This window comes from Pelophylax lessonae, assembly GCF_965119305.1.
Source record: "Pelophylax lessonae genome assembly, contig: HAP1_SCAFFOLD_108, whole genome shotgun sequence".
Lineage (NCBI taxonomy): Eukaryota > Metazoa > Chordata > Amphibia > Anura > Ranidae > Pelophylax > Pelophylax lessonae.
The window spans coordinates 566,727-586,428 of NW_028120139.1; the positions used below are offsets into that span (position 1 = coordinate 566,727).

General features: G+C 51.5%; 1 protein-coding gene across 1 annotated transcript in view; it reads right to left on the reverse strand.

Moving 5' to 3' along the window:
* Positions 1–19,702, reverse strand: part of LOC309543491 (sodium-dependent proline transporter-like) — a 53,397-nt gene that overhangs the window by 20,409 nt on the left and 13,286 nt on the right. The window contains exons 3-8 of the mRNA XM_082275968.1: positions 17,403–17,551; positions 14,565–14,614; positions 14,313–14,451; positions 13,775–13,909; positions 4,922–5,025; positions 3,232–3,356 (exon numbers count right to left, since the gene is read on the reverse strand). Of these exons, the coding sequence (XP_082132094.1) occupies positions 3,232–3,356; positions 4,922–5,025; positions 13,775–13,909; positions 14,313–14,451; positions 14,565–14,614; positions 17,403–17,551 (702 nt within the window). The remainder of the gene's footprint in view (positions 1–3,231; positions 3,357–4,921; positions 5,026–13,774; positions 13,910–14,312; positions 14,452–14,564; positions 14,615–17,402; positions 17,552–19,702) is intronic.

The following is a 19,702-nucleotide window of genomic DNA, read 5'->3' on the forward strand; positions in this document are numbered from 1 at the left end:
CCACACTCACAGGGGGACACGTCCCCCCCCACACTTACAGGGGGACACGTCACCCTCACACTCACAGGACGACACATCACCCCCCACACTCACAGGAGGACACGTCCCCCCACACTCACAGGAGGACACGTCCTCCCCCCACACTCACAGGAGGACACGTCCCCCCACACTCAGGAGAGGACACGTCCCCCCCACACTCACAGGAGGACGCATTCCCCCCACACTTACAGGAGGACACGTCCCCCCCACACTCACAGGAGGACACGTCCTCCCCCCACACTCACAGGAGGACACGTCCCCCCACACACTCACAGGAGGACACGCCCCCACACTCAGGAGAGGACACGTCCCCCCCACACTTACAGGAGGACACGTCCTCCCCCCACACTCACAGGAGGACACGTCCCCCCACACTCAGGAGAGGACACGTCCCCCCCACACTTACAGGAGGACACGTCCTCCCCCCACACTCACAGGAGGACACGCCCCCCCCCCACACTCACAGGAGGACACGCCCCCCACACTCAGGAGAGGACACGTTCCCCCCACACTTACAGGAGGACACGTCCTCCCCCCACACTCACAGGAGGACACGCCCCCCCCACACTCACAGGAGGACACGCCCCCCACACTCAGGAGAGGACACGTCCCCCCCACACTCACAGGAGGACACGTCCCCCCACACTCACAGGAGGACGCATTCCCCCCACACTCACAGGAGGACACGTCCCCCCCACACTCACAGGAGGACACGCCCCCCCCACACTCACAGGAGGACACGCCCCCCACACTCAGGAGAGGACACGTCCCCCCCACACTCACAGGAGGACGCATTCCCCCCACACTCACAGGAGGACACGTCCCCCCCACACTCACAGGAGGACGCATTCCCCCCACACTCACAGGAGGAAACGCCCCCCACACTCACAGGAGGACACGCCCCCCACACTCACAGGAGGACACGTCCCCCCCACACTCACAGGAGGAAACGCCCCCCACACTCACAGGAGGACACGTCCCCCCCACACTCACAGGAGGACACGTCCCCCCCACACTCACAGGAGGACATGCCCCCCACACTCACAGGAGGACACGTCCCCCCCACACTCACAGGAGGACACGCCCCCCCACACTCACAGGAGGACACGCCCCCCCACACTCACAGGAGGACACGCCCCCCCCCCCACACTCACAGGAGGACACGTCACCCCCGCGCCCCCTATCGGCTGGCCGCCACTGCACACCACGGAAGCCAAAGTTGATGCTTTAGTAAAAGCTCCAGCCCCAACCAACGTCCAGCAGCTGCGATCATTCCTGGGCTTGCTGAACTATTACCACAAATTCCTGCCGGATCTAGCACACACTTTGATTCCATTAAACAAGCTTTTGGAGAAACACTCCAGATGGAACTGGTCGGCTGCATGCCAACGTGCTTTTGAAGTTTCTAAGCGAAAGCTGTTGGCATCACGCATGCTCGTGCACTATGACCTCCAAAGGCCTCTCACCTTGGCTTGTGATGCCTCACCCTATGGTCTAGGGGCTGTACTATCTCACGTTTTACCAGATGGGTCAGAGAAACCTGTGGCATTCGCCTCCAGGTCCTTGACAAAAGCAGAAAGCAATTACTCTCACATTGACAAAGAGGCTCTGGTGCTCATATGGGCAATAAAGAAGTTTCATCTTTACCTGTATGGTAGGGAATTCACCATACTGACTGATCATAAACCACTCCTTCAGATCTTTAGCCCTGACAAAGGCATCTCCCAGATGACTGCAGCCCGTCTTCAACGCTATGCCCTATTCTTGGGAGCATATAGCTACAAAATCCAGTATCGCAGCCATCATGCCAATGCTAATGCGGGCGCCATGTCCCGTCTGACAAGGACATTAACAGACTCTTCTCCACCAGTCAAGAGTTGTCGTTACACCAGCCTGTCCTTTCTGTCTTCCGGGGAAGTAGCAGCCCATACAGCCAAGGATACCTTCCTTAAGACAATACTCTCCTGGGTACGGTACGGTTGGCCTGCAACTATCACACAGGATTATGAACCTTACTTCCGTAGGCGTCTGGAATTAACTGTGGCTGGCAACTGTGTTTTATGGGGACACCGTGTGATCGTTCCACAGACCCTCCGGAGACACATTCTGGACTTGCTACATACTGGTCATCCCGGGGGCACACGTATGAAACAAAAGGCCCGAGGCTATGTGTGGTGGCCGAACCTCGACTCCGATATCATGACATATGTGAATGCGTGTGCTGGATATGCACAAACTGCAAGAGACCCTCCTCGAGGGTGCGTCCAGCCCTGGACTTGGCCCACGGTTCCCTGGTTTCGCCTACACTTGGACTTTGCAGGCCCGATCAGAGGACACACCTTTTTGATCATTATTGATGCCCATTCAAAGTGGCCTGAGGTCATTCCTGTTACTCAGCCAACGACTAAGGCGATGATTTCCATACTGTTACATCTCGCTGCTACGTTTGGATACCCCAGAGAAATTGTCACAGACAACGGTGCACAATTCACAAGCCAGGAGTTTCAGGGTTTCCTGACTGCCCACAACATCAAACACAAGTTGACCGCACCTTACCACCCGGCTCAGGTTGAGGATCAGGGATCAGGTTGAGGTTCAGGGATCAGGTTGAGATTCGGGGATGAGGTTGAGGTTCAGGGATCAGGTTGAGGTTCAGGGATAAGGTTGAGGTTCAGGGATCAGGTTGAGGTTCAGGGATCAGGTTGAGGTTCAGGGATCAGGTTGAGGTTCAGGGATCAGGTTGAGGTTCGGGGATCAGGTTGAGGTTCGGGAATCAGGTTGAGGTTCAGGGATGAGGTTGAGGTTCAGGGATGAGGTTGAGGTTCGGGGATCAGGTTGAGGTTCGGGGATCAGGTTGAGGTTCAGGGATCAGGTTGAGGTTCAGGGATCAGGTTGAGGTTCAGGGATGAGGTTGAGGTTCAGGGATGAGGCTGAGGTTCAGGGATTAGGTTGAGGTTCAGGGATGAGGTTGAGGTTCAGGGATTAGGTTGAGGTTCAGGGATCAGGTTGAGGTTCAGGGATCAGGTTGAGGTTCAGGGATCAGGTTGAGGTTCAGGGATCAGGTTGAGGTTCAGGGATGAGGTTGAGGTTCAGGGATGAGGTTGAGGTTCAGGGATGAGGTTGAGGTTCAGGGATCAGGTCCAGGTTCAGGGATGAGGTTGAGGTTCATGGTAAATTCACATTATAACTCACCGGAATCGGCCACTTCCCCGACCGGCACTCGCTTCTTCCAGGCCATGTGACCCAGGATGGAGAAGATGGCGAATCCGGCGAAGAAGCTGGTGCAGCAGTTTCCAATGGCGATAACCAGCGTGTCCCTGAGATACAGAGAGACCGTCAGAGACCTCATACCTCTCTATAGGAGGGAATTCCCCAATGCCTCACCGTGCCTCCCGAGGGGCCAATCCCATCCCACAGGACTTTATTTATATGTAGGCCTAACAGTGAAAACAAAGACTTGATTGGCTGTCCTGGGTGAGGTCAGCCAATCACTGACCACCAGGGAGACAGCTTCCGATTCCCACTACAGCAACCCCCCCTCCCCCCTGGGGACCCCTCTCCCCCCGGGGAACCCCCCTCCCCTCCCCCCGGGGGACCCCCTGATGAAGAAGAGAAATTATCCAGCATGCTGATCAATAAATCCTGAGAAATGGTGACATCCTCAGACATGAAATCTGAACAAAGCCTCTCCATCTATAGTGTGCGCTTCTCCCAGTCCAGAGCACTGAGTGTAATTTCTCTCAGCTGCTTCCTTCCTCCGCTATCTGGATGAGTCTCCTCCCCCTTCCCTCTCTCCTCCGCTATCTGGATGAGTCTCCTCCCCCTTCCCTCTCTCCTCTGCTATCTGGATGAGTCTCCTCCCCCTTCCCTCCCTCCTCCGCTATCTGGATGAGTCTCCTCCCCCTTCCCTCCCTCCTCTGCTATCTGGATGAGTCTCCTCCCCCTTCCCTCCCTCCTCCGCTATCTGGATGAGTCTCCTCCCCCTTCCCTCCCTCCTCCGCTATCTGGATGATTCTCCTCCTCCTTCCCTCCCTCTTCTGCTATCTGGATGAGTCTCCTCCCCCTTCCCTCCCTCCTCCGCTATCTGGATGAGTCTCCTCCCCCTTCCCTCCCTCCTCCGCTATCTGGATGAGTCTCCTCCCCCTTCCCTCCCTCCTCCACTATCTGGATGAGTTTCCTCCTCCTCCCTCCTTCCTCCTCCACTATCTGGATGAGTTTCCTCCCCTTCCCTCCTTCGCTATCTGGATGAGTTTCCTCCCTCTTCCGCTATCTGGATGAGTCTCCTCCCTCTTCCCTCTCTCCTCCGCTATCTGGATGAGTCTCCTCCCCCTTCCCTCCCTCCTCCACTGTCTGGATGAGTCTCCTCCTTCTCCCTCCACCGCTATCTGGATCTCCCCTCCCCCCTTTCTCTGCTATCTGCATGAATCTCCTCCTACCACTCCCTCTGCATGAATCTCCCCCTCCCCCTATCTGCATGAGTCTCCTCTTTCCCCTCCCCCTTTCTCTGCTATCTACATGAATCTCCTCCCCCCTCCCCCTTTCTCTGCTATCTACATGAATCTCCTCCCCCCTCCCCCTTCCTATGCTATCTACATGAATCTCCTCCCCCTTCCTATGCTATCTACATGAATCTCCTTCCCCACTCCCCCTGCTATATGCATAAACCCCCCCACCCCTTTCTCTGCTGCCATCCAATAAGACATATCTGTACCGGCAGTGCACAGGCGGGTGCCGCACTCCAATACGACATATCGGTACCGGCAGGGCACAGGCGGGTGCTGCACTCCAATATTATATACCGGTGCTGGCAGTGCACAGGCGGGTGCCGCACTCCAATATTATATACCGGTGCTGGCAGTGCACAGGCGGGTGCCGCACTTACCTGATGACATTGTTGTCAAACTTGTTGTATGAAGCCATGGACAGCAGACCACCAAATCCAATCCCCAGAGAGTAGAAGATCTGAGAGGCCGCATCATTCCATACCTGGAGAGGACAGACAGGAGATGAAGTGTCCATAGATTGGAGGATAGTCCTCTGACCTGCCAGTCATCTGGTGTCTGTACCTAAAAGCTCATGATTACAATGTATTGGGGAGAGGGTCAGGGTTACATTGTATTGGGGAGTGGATCAGGGTTACATTGTATTGGTGAGTGGATTAGGGTTACATTGTATTGGTGAGTGGATCAGGGTTACATTGTATTGGTGAGTGGATCAGGGTTACATTGTATTGGTGAGTGGATCAGGGTTACATTGTATTGGTGAGTGGATCAGGGTTACATTGTATTGGTGAGTGGATTAGGGTTACATTATATTGGTAAGTGGATCAGGGTTACATTGTATTGGTGGGTGGATCAGGGTTACATTGTATTGGTAAGTAGATCAGGGTTACATTGTATTGGTGGGTGGATCAGGGTTACATTGTATTGGTAAGTAGATCAGGGTTACATTGTATTGGTAAGTAGATCAGGGTTACATTGTATTGGGGAGTGGATCAGGGTTACATTGTATTGGTGGGTGGATCAGGGTTACATTGTATTGGTAAGTAGATCAGGGTTACATTGTATTGGTAAGTAGGTCAGGGTTACATTGTATTGGGGAGTGGATCAGGGTTACATTGTATTGGTGGGTGGATCAGGGTTACAATGTATTGGTGGGTGGATCAGGGTTACATTGTATTGGGGAGTGGATCAGGGTTACATTGTATTGGTGGGTGGATCAGGGTTACATTGTATTGGTAAGTAGATCAGGGTTACAATGTATTGGGGAGTGGATCAGGGTTACATTGTATTGGTGGGTGGATCAGGGTTACAATGTACTGGTGGGTGGATCAGGGTTACAATGTATTGGGGAGTGGATCAGGGTTACATTGTATTGGTGGGTGGATCAGGGTTACAATGTATTGGTGGGTGGATCAGGGTTACATTGTATTGGTAAGTGGATCAGGGTTACATTGTATTGGTGGGTGGATCAGGGTTACAATGTATTGGTGGGTGGATCAGGGTTACATTGTATTGGGGAGTGGATCAGGGTTACATTGTATTGGTGGGTGGATCAGGGTTACATTGTATTGGTAAGTAGATCAGGGTTACAATGTATTGGGGAGTGGATCAGGGTTACATTGTATTGGTGGGTGGATCAGGGTTACAATGTACTGGTGGGTGGATCAGGGTTACAATGTATTGGGGAGTGGATCAGGGTTACATTGTATTGGTGGGTGGATCAGGGTTACAATGTATTGGTGGGTGGATCAGGGTTACATTGTATTGGTGGGTGGATCAGGGTTACATTGTATTGGTAAGTAGATCAGGGTTACTGTACATTGTATTGGTAAATGGATCAGGGTTACATTGTATTGGGGAGTGGATCAGGATTACATTGTATTGGGGAGTGGATCAGGGTTACATTGTGTGACAGGAGTCACTTTGGGCATGGGGGTTGTGGACCCCAAATTCCTTTAAAGAGGTTGGGAGGCACCATGTCCAGCCTTGTGTGGCTTTCTTATGTTTAAGTCACCCTTCATCTTTTATGGATGCAGGGTGACCAGGAGGGTGGTGTACACTGAGAATATGGTTTGGACTACTTCAAATGGGACAGTAATATGCATTACCAGTATCTCTCAGGAAATATGGAGATCTATCTTATTCCTATCAATAAAAAGAAAAGAGAAGGCGCCTGGCCCTTTAAATAAAAGATTGTTGAACCTGCTGCCCTTTTAATTGTAATAAAACAATAAATAGGTATATATCATAGGTAAAAAGGCGCTGGTAATCTTAATATATCACGTGTTATAAAAATTAATAGGTGATTTAAAGTGTAATATATGTGATTAAAAATTGCTACAAATATATATATGATCTACTATTGGTGGTCAATGCTAACCCGGAAGTAACACACAGAGGCATTCGGAACAGAGGCTGGGATACACATCCACCGCCGCAATACAAAGAAAGGGGGAAAGGAGATACAGGGTGCTGCAGATCCCCGGAGAATATCTTCCTAAGACCCAAAAAAACGATTTTGTACTGCCGAATTGCCCAGTGCCAGGAGGGCACAACAAATAGTAAGAGGCTAATTGTCACCTTATAGTGTATGTTTTTTGGAGAATAAAACAGTATTTCACTATTGGAGGCTATTTGTTCTTCTATATCTTTATGTGTATGGGGGGACTACATGGTCCAACTCGAGTAATATAGGAGCCAGAGATCCAAGCAATTGAGGAGAGGTCTGATCCACCCAATAAAGGGATCACAGGCGTTGGGGGTCCTTGTGACCTGCTGCTAGCTGGTAAGAGGCCACGGTTGTCACATCCCAGCACCTGGAGCACTGTGAATGGATTAATAAGAATCCACCAAGCACAATTTTGATTGCATGCTATTGCCTGGACTTTTAAACACTACTTGGAGCACATTTATATATTTATATTTTTAGATATTCTTATGTGATTTTTGTATGGAATTCTTTATATATCTATTTATTGGTTCACTGATCCACACCTTTGTGGATTAATTTACTTTGAGAAGCACAAACACTTCTGAATTGAAATTGCACTGGTATGCACTTTTCTTTGCTAATTGCACCAATAGTAGATCATATATATATTTGTAGCAATTTTTAATCACATATATTACACTTTAAATCACCTATTAATTTTTATAACACGTGATATATTAAGATTACCAGCGCCTTTTTACCTATGATATATATCTTATTCCTATACACTGTAAGGCACAGGAAGTGCAACTCCTAATTTGGGCGTCCAGGAACTATGAGAGACACCATGTCTGCTAATCAATGTGTATTAGCTGCAGAGAGAGGGGGGGTGTTGTTTCCAGCAGCCCCTCCTAAAGAATGTCTACTGATTAACTAAGTGCTTTTGTCTAAAATAGGACAGTATGTTAATTGGGTCTGAGACTATTGATAAGTATGTTAATGAGCTCACCTGGCTGTCTACTAAGGGATATAATTACACAGTCATTGTTCATGTGGTATTCTCAAAGTGTATATAAATGCTGTGTTTCTTTCAATAAACGAGCAGAAGAGAGTTATTCTCACTTGACCTCAATACAGAGCCTTGTCTCGTACTTGGGGGGGGGGGATTATTTCCCTTTCATACTTTGGGGTGTCGTTACACATTGTATTGGTAAGTGGATCAGGGTTACATTGTATTGGTAAGTGGATCAGGGTTACATTGTATTGGGGAGTGGATCAGGGTTACATTGTATTGGGGAGTGGATCAGAGTTACATTGTATTGGTGGGTGGATAAGGGTTACATTGTATTGGGGAGTGGAGTCAGTTGTTACAGACTCAACCAGGACAGGGGCTTTTGGGGAGGACTGCAGGGTGGCCTCCTGCCTACGGGCCCTGGCTTTTAAGGGAACACTACTCTTTGGGAGGTGTGTGCCTAGGGGACCCTTGGAGTGGTCTTGCTTCGGATTCAAGTCCATGTTTCCCCAAAACACACCGACTCCAGGAACTGGAGGGCCGTATAAATATTTGGGGTCTCTAGGTCCAAACCAGCAATGACTGCTCCAAACTGTGAGACTCGGAGCAGATGTGGAAATTACCAGCCTGGCCTGGTGCTGGGGTCTCCAGCTATCGTCTGTTTATTAATGTTTTAGGTGTTTATTGTGTCCCCCCATTGGGTCTCTCCCATTGTGTCTCCCCCATTGGGTCTCCCCCATTGGGTCTCTCCCATTGGGTCTCTCCCATTGGGTCTCTCCCATTGGGTCTCCCCCATTGGGTCTCCCCATTGTGTCTCTCCCATTGGGTCTCCCCCATTGGGTCTCCCCCATTGGGTCTCTCCCATTGGGTCTCTCCCATTGGGTCTCTCCCATTGTGTCTGTCTCATTGTGTCTCTCCCATTGTGTCTCCCCCCCATTGTTAATGAGATAATTGAGTCACCTATTGTTTGGGTCAGCTGGATTCTTTGGCTGACATGTTGAGGCTCTTATGATGGGATTGGCCTTGTGTCACCTCAAATTCGTTATCCAACCATTGTGTGATGTTTTGGGTGTCATTCCTTTGGTTCTACCCCCATAGCTTGTCTGTGTACGAGGTTTGGGGTAACAGGGCTGGTATTGGCGCTGGAATGGTTTGGAGGGCAGGAGGCGCTGTGTGGTGGAAAGAAGCACCCAAGCCGAGGTTGCAAGCAGTTCCGTCACATTTGGTGACAACGGTGGGATGCTTCTTGTAGTCTGGGACATCCAAACCTCCACCGAGATCTGAGGTCCGGATAGCAGAAGAGGAGAGGTACAGATATCAGCCGCCATGGAAGAGGAATTTGGGAAGGAGATTGCGAGAGATGTGGATACAGCACAGGGGACCGGTGCCACCACTCGTCCTGCTGGGATGGTATGACTTGGTCTGGTGGCATCTCTGGAAGGAAGCCCGTGAGCGGTGCAACTAGGGAAAAGTTCTCCCCTCCATCCAGGAAAGGTGCTGGTCGCAGTACAAAGTGTGAATGCTATTATTGGGGGGAACAACTGCACAAAGAGTGGACAGCTGAGTTGAGCAGGCTGGTCTGGGCAGAGATGCGGCTGGGCAAGAGCTACAGAGCCCTCCGCTGGTATGTAGCTCAAATGTGCCAATGGACAGCGGATGAACAGCCAATGGAAGGCTTTGGCTATGGGGGCTGCTGTATGGAGGATGTCTGAAGACCCTGACTTTGGAAGCGATCTGGAGTGGCGTTTGGAGGAAATCATGGAGTACAGAGACCAGATACTGAATGTCTCAGAAGTCTTCTGGGCACTGGAAGATTTGGAGTTTCTGGCCATTAAGGAATGGGAGCTGGAGATCACCTATAGACGGCTGCTAGAGACTCTGCTCAGCAACAGGTCTGGGCTTCCTTTGCCTGGGACTATCGGAGTACCAGCCGACATCTCTGAAATCCCGGCTGAAGTGTCATCAATGGGGCAGAGTAACAATGTGCTTTGCCCACCACCACCCGCAGCTATGGAAGCAGAACTCTCATGGCGGATGCAGCAATTGCGGGATAAACCTGTTTCTGCACTGGACGGGCTTAGATGCAGGAATGTGTCAGTCCAGCAGCTGGATGAGGGTACGGGATATGGAGCAGCTGGATGAGGGTACGGGATATGGAGCAGCTGGATGAGGGTACGGGATATGGAGCAGCTGGATGAGAGTACGGGATATGGAGCAGCTGGATGAGAGTACGGGATATGGAGCAGCTGGATGAGGGTACGGGATATGGAGCAGCTGGATGAGGGTACGGGATATGGAGCAGCTGGATGAGGGTACGGGATATGGAGCAGCTGGATGAGGGTACGGGATATGGAGCAGCTGGATGAGGGTACGGGATATGGAGCAGCTGGATGAGGGTACGGGATATGGAGCAGCTGGATGAGAGTACGGGAATATGGAGCAGCTGGATGAGGGTACGGGATATGGAGCAGCTGGATGAGGGTACGGGATATGGAGCAGCTGGATGAGGGTACGGGATATGGAGCAGCTGGATGAGGGTACGGGGATATGGAGCAGCTGGATGAGGGTACGGGAATATGGAGCAGCTGGATGAGGGTACGGGATATGGAGCAGCTGGATGAGGGTACGGGATATGGAGCAGCTGGATGAGGGTACGGGATATGGAGCAGCTGGATGAGGGTACGGGATATGGAGCAGCTGGATGAGGGTACGGGATATGGAGCAGCTGGATGAGGGTACGGGATATGGAGCAGCTGGATGAGGGTGGGATATGGAGCAGCTGGATGAGGGTACGGGATATGGAGCAGCTGGATGAGGGTACGGGATATGGAGCAGCTGGATGAGGGTATGGGATATGGAGCAGCTGGATGAGGGTACGGGATATGGAGCAGCTGGATGAGGGTACGGGATATGGAGCAGCTGGATGAGGGTACGGGATATGGAGCAGCTGGATGAGGGTACGGGATATGGAGCAGCTGGATGAGGGTACGGGATATGGAGCAGCTGGATGAGGGTACGGGATATGGAGCAGCTGGATGAGGGTACGGGATATGGAGCAGCTGGATGAGGGTACGGGATATGGAGCAGCTGGATGAGGGTACGGGATATGGAGCAGCTGGATGAGGGTACGGGATATGGAGCAGCTGGATGAGGGTACGGGATATGGAGCAGCTGGATGAGGGTACGGGATATGGAGCAGCTGGATGAGAGTACGGGATATGGAGCAGCTGGATGAGGGTACGGGATATGGAGCAGCTGGATGAGGGTACGGGATATGGAGCAGCTGGATGAGGGTACGGGATATGGAGCAGCTGGATGAGGGTATGGGATATGGAGCAGCCGGCTTATCTTTCCAGTGGCAGTTCAAGGGCCGGGGTGGAGAGGAAGCTACAGATCCCAGAAAGCATGGATTTTGATTGACTTTTCATCAGAGGATGTAACATTTACTGGAATTCCAACTGAAGTGCTGGCATTGGGCAGAGCATTGCCCTCATCTGTCCAGCACCTTCAGTGGCTACTGGGATCCAGGGAGAAGAGATGATGAACCTCTATCCCAGCCTCCAGCTCCAGACTCTTGGGATTTAATAGACTTTTGTGCTGAGGAGGAACAACCCAGTGAGCCTCCAGCGGAAGAGCGGGCATCAGGGCAAAGTGCTACAGATCTCTGCCCGACACCGGCAGCAGTTACGGGGACAAGGGAGAGAAGGTGGTAGTCCTTCATCTCCAACAACAGGCCCACAGTCCGGAAAGGAGGTGGCCATCCTCAGTCCCCAGCGGCAGTTCAAGGACCAGGGAGCGGAGGAAGCTGTCCTCACTCCCCAGCGGCAGTCCGAGATGAAGGGAGCGGAGGAAGCCGTCCTCACTCCCCAGCGGCAGTCCGAGATGAAGGGAGGGGAGGAAGCCATTCCCTCTCTCGAATGGCAGATCCACAGTCTGGGAGTGGAGGAAGCAGACCTCCCTCCCCAACAGTTAGCTGGAGCAGATGATGTAAGATCTCCAGCAGAAGCGCTGGCATCAGGGCAGAGTGCTACCAACCTCTGCCCAGCAACGGGGCTAGTGGCCCCTCTCTCCAGCGACAAGCTGATGCCATGAAGCTCCTACTCCCAGCTAGCAACAGGGCAGAGCACTGCTGGGCTCTGCCTAGCACCTAATGTAACTTCATGGCTCCAGGGGGCTGGGGCAGTAGGCCCCTCTCCCCAGTAGCAGACTGGGCCCTGCAACAGTAAAGACCACCAAGCAGAAGAGCTGGACACCTACTGACAACAACCCTTCCCTACAGCCAAGAATAGAAATCATGTTGACCACCTATGTAAGTTCACTCTGCCAGGTGGGGGTCTGGGACCTTGTTAGTCTACTTTTGATGGGAAAGAAGTGTAACAGACCCAACCAGGACAGGGGCTTTTGGAGGGGACTGCAGACTTGCTTCTTGCCTACCGACTTTAGGCCACTGATTTTAAGGGAACACTACTGTTAGGGAGGCATGTGCCGAGACTCTGGGAACTGGAGGACCCATATACATATTTTAGGTCTCTATGCCCGAACCAGCAATGACTGCTCCAGACTGAGACTCAGAGCAGATGTTGAAATTATCAGCTCAAGCAACCTGGTGCTGGGGTTCTCCTGATAAAGTCTGTTTACGAAGTGTGTCTCTCCCATTGTCAATTAGGTTACTTGAGTCACCCATTGTTTCTGTCTGTTGGCTAACTCTTGGAGGCATCTATGATGGGATTGGCCCTGTGTCAGCTCTTCTATGTTATCTATGATGGGATTGGCCCTGTGTCAGCTCTTCTATGTTTTCTATGATGGGATTGGCCCTGTGTCAGCTCTACCTCGTTATCTAACCATTGTGTGATGATTTGGGTAATATTTGGTTTTATTGTTCATTCCTTTGATTCTATCTCCCACATCTTGTCTGTGTACGATGGTTGGGGTATTGGCTCTGTGTACGATGGTTGGGGTATTGGCTCTGTGTACGATGGTTGGGGTATTGGCTCTGTGTACGATGGTTGGGGTGTACGATGGTTGGGGTGTACGATGGTTGGGGTGTACGATGGTTGGGGTATTGGCTCTGTGTACGATGGTTGGGGTATTGGCTCTGTGTACGATGGTTGGGGTATTGGCTCTGTGTACGATGGTTGGGGTGTACGATGGTTGGGGTGTATGATGGTTGGGGCATTGGCTCTGTGTACGATGGTTGGGGTATTGGCTCTGTGTACGATGGTTGGGGTGTACGATGGTTGGGGTATTGGCTCTGTGTACGATGGTTGGGGTGTACGTTGGTTGGGGTGTATGATGGTTGGGGTGTACGATGGTTGGGGTGTACGATGGTTGGGGTGTACGATGGTTGGGGTGTACGATGGTTGGGGTATTGGCTCTGTGTACGATGGTTGGGGTATTAGCTCTGTGTACGATGGTTGGGGTGTACGATGGCTGGGGTGTACGATGGTTGGGGTATTGGCTCTGTGTACGATGGTTGGGGTGTATGTTGGTTGGGGTGTACGATGGTTGGGGTGTACGATGGTTGGGATGTACGATGGTTGGGGTATTGGATCTGTGTACGATGGTTGGGGTATTGGCTCTGTGTACGATGGTTGGGGTATTGGCTCTCGGTCTGCTGGGACGGTTTGGAGGGCAGGAGGCGCTGTGTGGCGGAAGGAAGCACCTAATTGGGGTGCCAAGCGGTTCCCTCACAAAGGTGTTGTATAGACTGTACAGAGGAGTGCCATGGAGCCGAGGAGGACCCTCGATGGACAATAGAGGAAACATAACCCCCCCTCCCCCCCTCCCTACCTGAGCGCTCTGCAGTCTCCTCCAGTCAGCGGTCAGGTAGAAGCGCACTCCATCTATAGAACCCTCCAGGGTGGCGCCTCGTATGATCAACACAACCAGGACAACATATGGAAAGGTGGCGGTAAAATATACAATCTGTGGAGACAACCGGGGGAGTTACATACAAACCAATGGGATTTATAGAGAGAGAAGATGGGATTGTATAGAGGAAGGGGGAAGAGGGAAGAGGAAGGATAGGGATGAGGAGATGAAGAGGGAGGATAGGGATGAGGAGATGAAGAGGGAGGATAGGGATGAGGAGATGAAGAGGGAGGATAGGGATGAGGAGATGAAGAGGAAGGATAGGGATGAGGAGATGAAGAGGGAGGATAGGGATGAGGAGATGAAGAGGGAGGATAGGGATGAGGAGATGAAGAGGGAGGATAGGGATGAGGAGATGAAGAGGGAGGATAGGGATGAGGAGATGAAGAGGGAGGATAGGGATGAGGAGATGAAGGAAGAGGGAGGATAGGGATGATAGCGCAGGCTGTGGTCGCACCTTCCCTGAACTGCGGATCCCCTTGAGCATGCAGAGGAAGATGATGAGCCAGGCGGCGAGCAGACACAGGGCGAGTTGCCAGCGGACGGGACCCGGATCACTGAGGCCAGAACTGTGCACCACTCCCAGCACCTCCTCACTGCAAAGACAGGGGGCGCCAGAGAGAGGAGGGGCCAATAGACCCTCATTAGCATAGAAGAGACTGAGGATTGTCATTATATTATCACCCAACCCCCCGCTCTATTCACTTACTTCCAGAACGCTTCCGTGGCACTAAACTTCGACCCGTTACTTGATGTGTTCTGAAAAAAAAATACCACACATGACACACGGAACACACACAGGACACATGGAACACACACAGGACACATGACACACGGAACACACACAGGACACATGGAACACACACAGGATACACGGAACACATGGAACACACACAGGACACATGACACACGGAACACACACGACACATGGAACACACACAGGACACACGGAACACACACATGACACATGGAACACACACATGACACACGGAACACATGGAACACACACAGGACACATGACACACGGAACACACACATGACACATGGAACACACACATGACACACGGAACACACACATGACACATGACACACGGAACACACACAGGACACACGGAACACACACATGACACACGGAACACACACATGACACACGGATAACACACACAGGACAAATGACACATGGAACACACACATGACACACGGAAAACACACACAGGACACATGACACACGGAACACACACACAGGACACATGACACACGGAACACACACACAGGACACATGACACACGGAACACACACAGGACACATGACACACAACACACACAGGACACATGACACACGGAACACACACAGGACACATGACACACGGAAAACACACACAGGACACATCACACACGAAACACACACACAGGACACATGACACACTGACACACACAGGACACATGACACACGGAACACACACAGGACATATGACACACGGAAAACACACACAGGACAAATGACACACGGAAAACACACACAGGACAAATGACACACGGAAAACACACACAGGACACATCACACACGGAACACACACAGGACACATGACACACGGAACACACACAGGACACATGACACACGGAGCACACACAGGACACATGAAACACACACAGGACACATGACACATGAAACACACACAGGACACATGACACACGGAAAACACACACAGGTCACATGACACATGGAGCACACACATGACACACGGAGTACACCCAGAGGACACATGACACACGGAACACACACACATGACACACGGAACACACACACATGACACACGGAACACACACATGGCACACAGAGCACACACAGGACACACGGAGCACACACAGGACACATGACACATGGAACACACACTGGACACATGACACAAGGAACACACACAGGACACATGACACACGGAACACACACAGGACACATGACACATGGAAAACACACACGAAAGATGACACACAGAAAACACAACAGATGACACACAGGGCACAGGACACACGAAACACACGAGAGATAATGCACGGGCAACATGAGACAGATGACACACAGGACACACAACAGATGACACACGGGACAGATGGAACGCGACAGATAACACACGGGACACATGACAGATGGCACACAGAGCACGACACTTGGGACACATAACATAGGACACACGGAACACACGAGAGGTGACACGGACACATGACACATGGAACACATGAGAGATGACACACGGGACAGATGACACACGGGACACACAAGAAATGACACATGGAACACATGACAGATGGCACACAGAGCACATGACGCACAGGACACACAACAGATGGCACATGAGACACACGACAGATGGAACACGGGACACACACGACAGATGGAACACGGGACACACGACAGATGGAACACGGGACACACGACAGATGGCACACGGGACACACGACAGATGGAACACGGGACACACGACAGATGGCACACGGGACACACGACAGATGGAACACGGGACACACGACAGATGCCACACGGGACACACGACAGATGCCACACGGGACACACGACAGATGGCACACAGGACACACGACATATGGCACACGGGACACACGACAGATGGAACACGGGACACATGACAGATGGAACACGGGACACATGACAGATGGAACACGGGACACACGACAGATGGAACACGGGACACACGACAGATGGCACACAGGACACACGACAGATGGCACACAGGACACACGACAGATGGAACACGGGACACACGACAGATGGCACACGGGACACACGACAGATGGAACACGGGACACACGACAGATGCCACACGGGACACACGACAGATGCCACACGGGACACACGACAGATGGCACACAGGACACACGACATATGGCACACGGGACACACGACAGATGGAACACGGGACACATGACAGATGGAACACGGGACACATGACAGATGGAACACGGGACACACGACAGATGGAACACGGGACACACGACAGATGGCACACAGGACACACGACAGATGGCACACAGGACACACGACAGATGGAACACGGGACACACGACAGATGCCACACGGGACACACGACAGATGGAACACGGGACACATGACAGATGGCACACGGGACACACGACAGATGGCACACAGGACACACGACAGATGGAACACGGGACACACGACAGATGGCACACGGGACACACGTCAGATGGCACACAGGACACACGACAGATGGAACACGGGACACACGACAGATGGAACACGGGACACACGACAGATGGCACACGGGACACACGACAGATGGAACACGGGACACACGACAGATGGAACACGGGACACACGACAGATGCCACACGGGACACACGACAGATGGCACACAGGACACACGACAGATGGAACACGGGACACACAACAGATGGAACACGGGACACACGACAGATGCCACACGGGACACGCGACAGATGGAACACGGGACACACGACAGATGGAACACGGGACACATCCCAAATTGCTCATACAGACGGGGGCAGGATCTTACCGCACATAACTGGATGTACTTGGGGGCCTGGCAGGACCAGGGGAGGGGGTTCTGGAAGGACCGGCCCAGGTAATAGAAGGTCCAGGCAATGATGACATTATAATAGAGAGAGACCAGAGAGGAGACCAGGAGCATCCCAATCCCAATACCTGAGGAGAACAATGGGGAAACGATCGATCATTGCCGGTCCTCTGATTACATGAAATCCAAATTCCACCCACATCCCAGAATTCAGAGCAAGAAGAACAAGACATGACTGGTCCTATAAAGGACCTCACCATGGTATGTCAGACATGACTGGTCCTATAAAGGACCTCACCGTGGTATGTCAGACATGACTGGTTCTAGGAGGACCACACCATTGTATGTCAGACATGACTGGTCCTATAAAGGACCTCACCATGGTATGTCAGACATGACTGGTTCTATGAGGACCACACCATTGTATGTCAGACATGACTGGTCCTAGGAGGACCTCACCATTATATGTCAGACATGACTGGTCCTAGGAGGACCTCACCATTGTATGTCAGACATGACTGGTCCTATAAAGGACCTCACCATGGTATGTCAGACATGACTGGTCCTATGAGGACCACACCATTGTATGTCAGACATGACTGGTCCTATAAAGGACCACACCATTGTATGTCAGACATGACTGGTCCTAGGAGGACCTCACCATTATATGTCAGACATGACTGGTCCTATAAAGGACCTCACCATTATATGTCAGACATGACTGGTCCTATAAAGGACCTCACCATGGTATGTCAGACATGACTGGTCCTAGGAGGACCTCACCATTATATGTCAGACATGACTGGTCCTATAAAGCACCTCACCATTATATGTCAGACATGACTGGTCCTATAAAGGACCTCACCATGGTATGTCAGACATGACTGGTCCTATGAGGACCACACCATTGTATGTCAGACATGACTGGTCCTATAAAGGACCACACCATTGTATGTCAGACATGACTGGTCCTATAAAGGACCTCACCATTATATGTCAGACATGACTGGTCCTATGAGGACCTCACCATTGTATGTCAGACATGACTGGTCCTAGGAGGACCACACCATTGTATGTCAGACATGACTGGTCCTATGAGGACCTCACCATTGTATATCAGACATGACTGGTCCTAGGAGGGCCGTACCATTGTATGTCAGACATGATTGGTCCTAGGAGGGCCGTACCTTTGTATATAAAGCAGGCCATTGACTTCTATGCAGAGCCCTAAGAATCCTGGGAGTTGTACTTTTGGACGGCAGCCATACAATGAGATAAATGGACTCCTTACACTACAGATCCCAATAGGCACTGTGCAGTAGGAGGAGTGGAGACCGGATTTTTATTAAACTGCCTGGAAAAGCTCTTCCTCTTTGGCACTGAGGGAGGGAGAGAGAGAGAGCGCACCTATGTCTGGATATTCACCTGAGCCTCAGACTGGGAGGGAGGACACATGGGGGCAGTGGGGCACCAACCACATCACAGCACCTGCACCTCCGACACAAGGAGACTGGAGGATCCACTCACCCTCTGCTTCCCACCGCTGATCACCCGAGGCCTTCAGAGAGAGATTGAGGGGGGCCTCACCTTCTACAGCGACTGGTGAGAGGGCTATTCACCCATTACTGACACAGCTAGCAGGGACTGAGCCACTCACACCAAGTGTTCCCAATCCATACCGCACCCTCTACTGCACTTATTCCAAACACAGACTGCACCCTTACCAACCCTATACCGCATTATACCAAACCTTTACCACATCTACCTTGCACCTGTGCCAAGACTATACACTATCTATACTGCACATGTACTGCATGCAGGTTACCTGGGACTGTCTCTAAATGCACTGACACTCTTAAAGAGCCCCAACAATAGCCGGCAGAAGAAAATCTCAGAGGAATGCCCCTATATTAATAATTCTTCTGCAAGCCTTCTTTGTTCCCCTACCCCCTCCCCTACCATCCTCCTTTTCTTTTGGTCAGCTCATACCCGGTCAGTCTAGGACTGGCATTGCCACCATAAATGTGATCTGGCAGTATAGTTCCAGCACTCGGCAGATTACTACTACTACTCCTCACTGCTGCACTGGCAGGCCTTGTTACGGTTTATGCTGATCTGGATGCCAAATGTCGTCTCAAGCCAAATGCTTTCTGGTAATCCCTATGTATGCGGAATTGTGTTATTACATTGTTATGAATTCCATTCTTACCTAGTTACCAACCATATTGGGTGACAATTTATTAGGTTTGCCTTTACTCCCTGGTTTGGTGTTTTCTTGA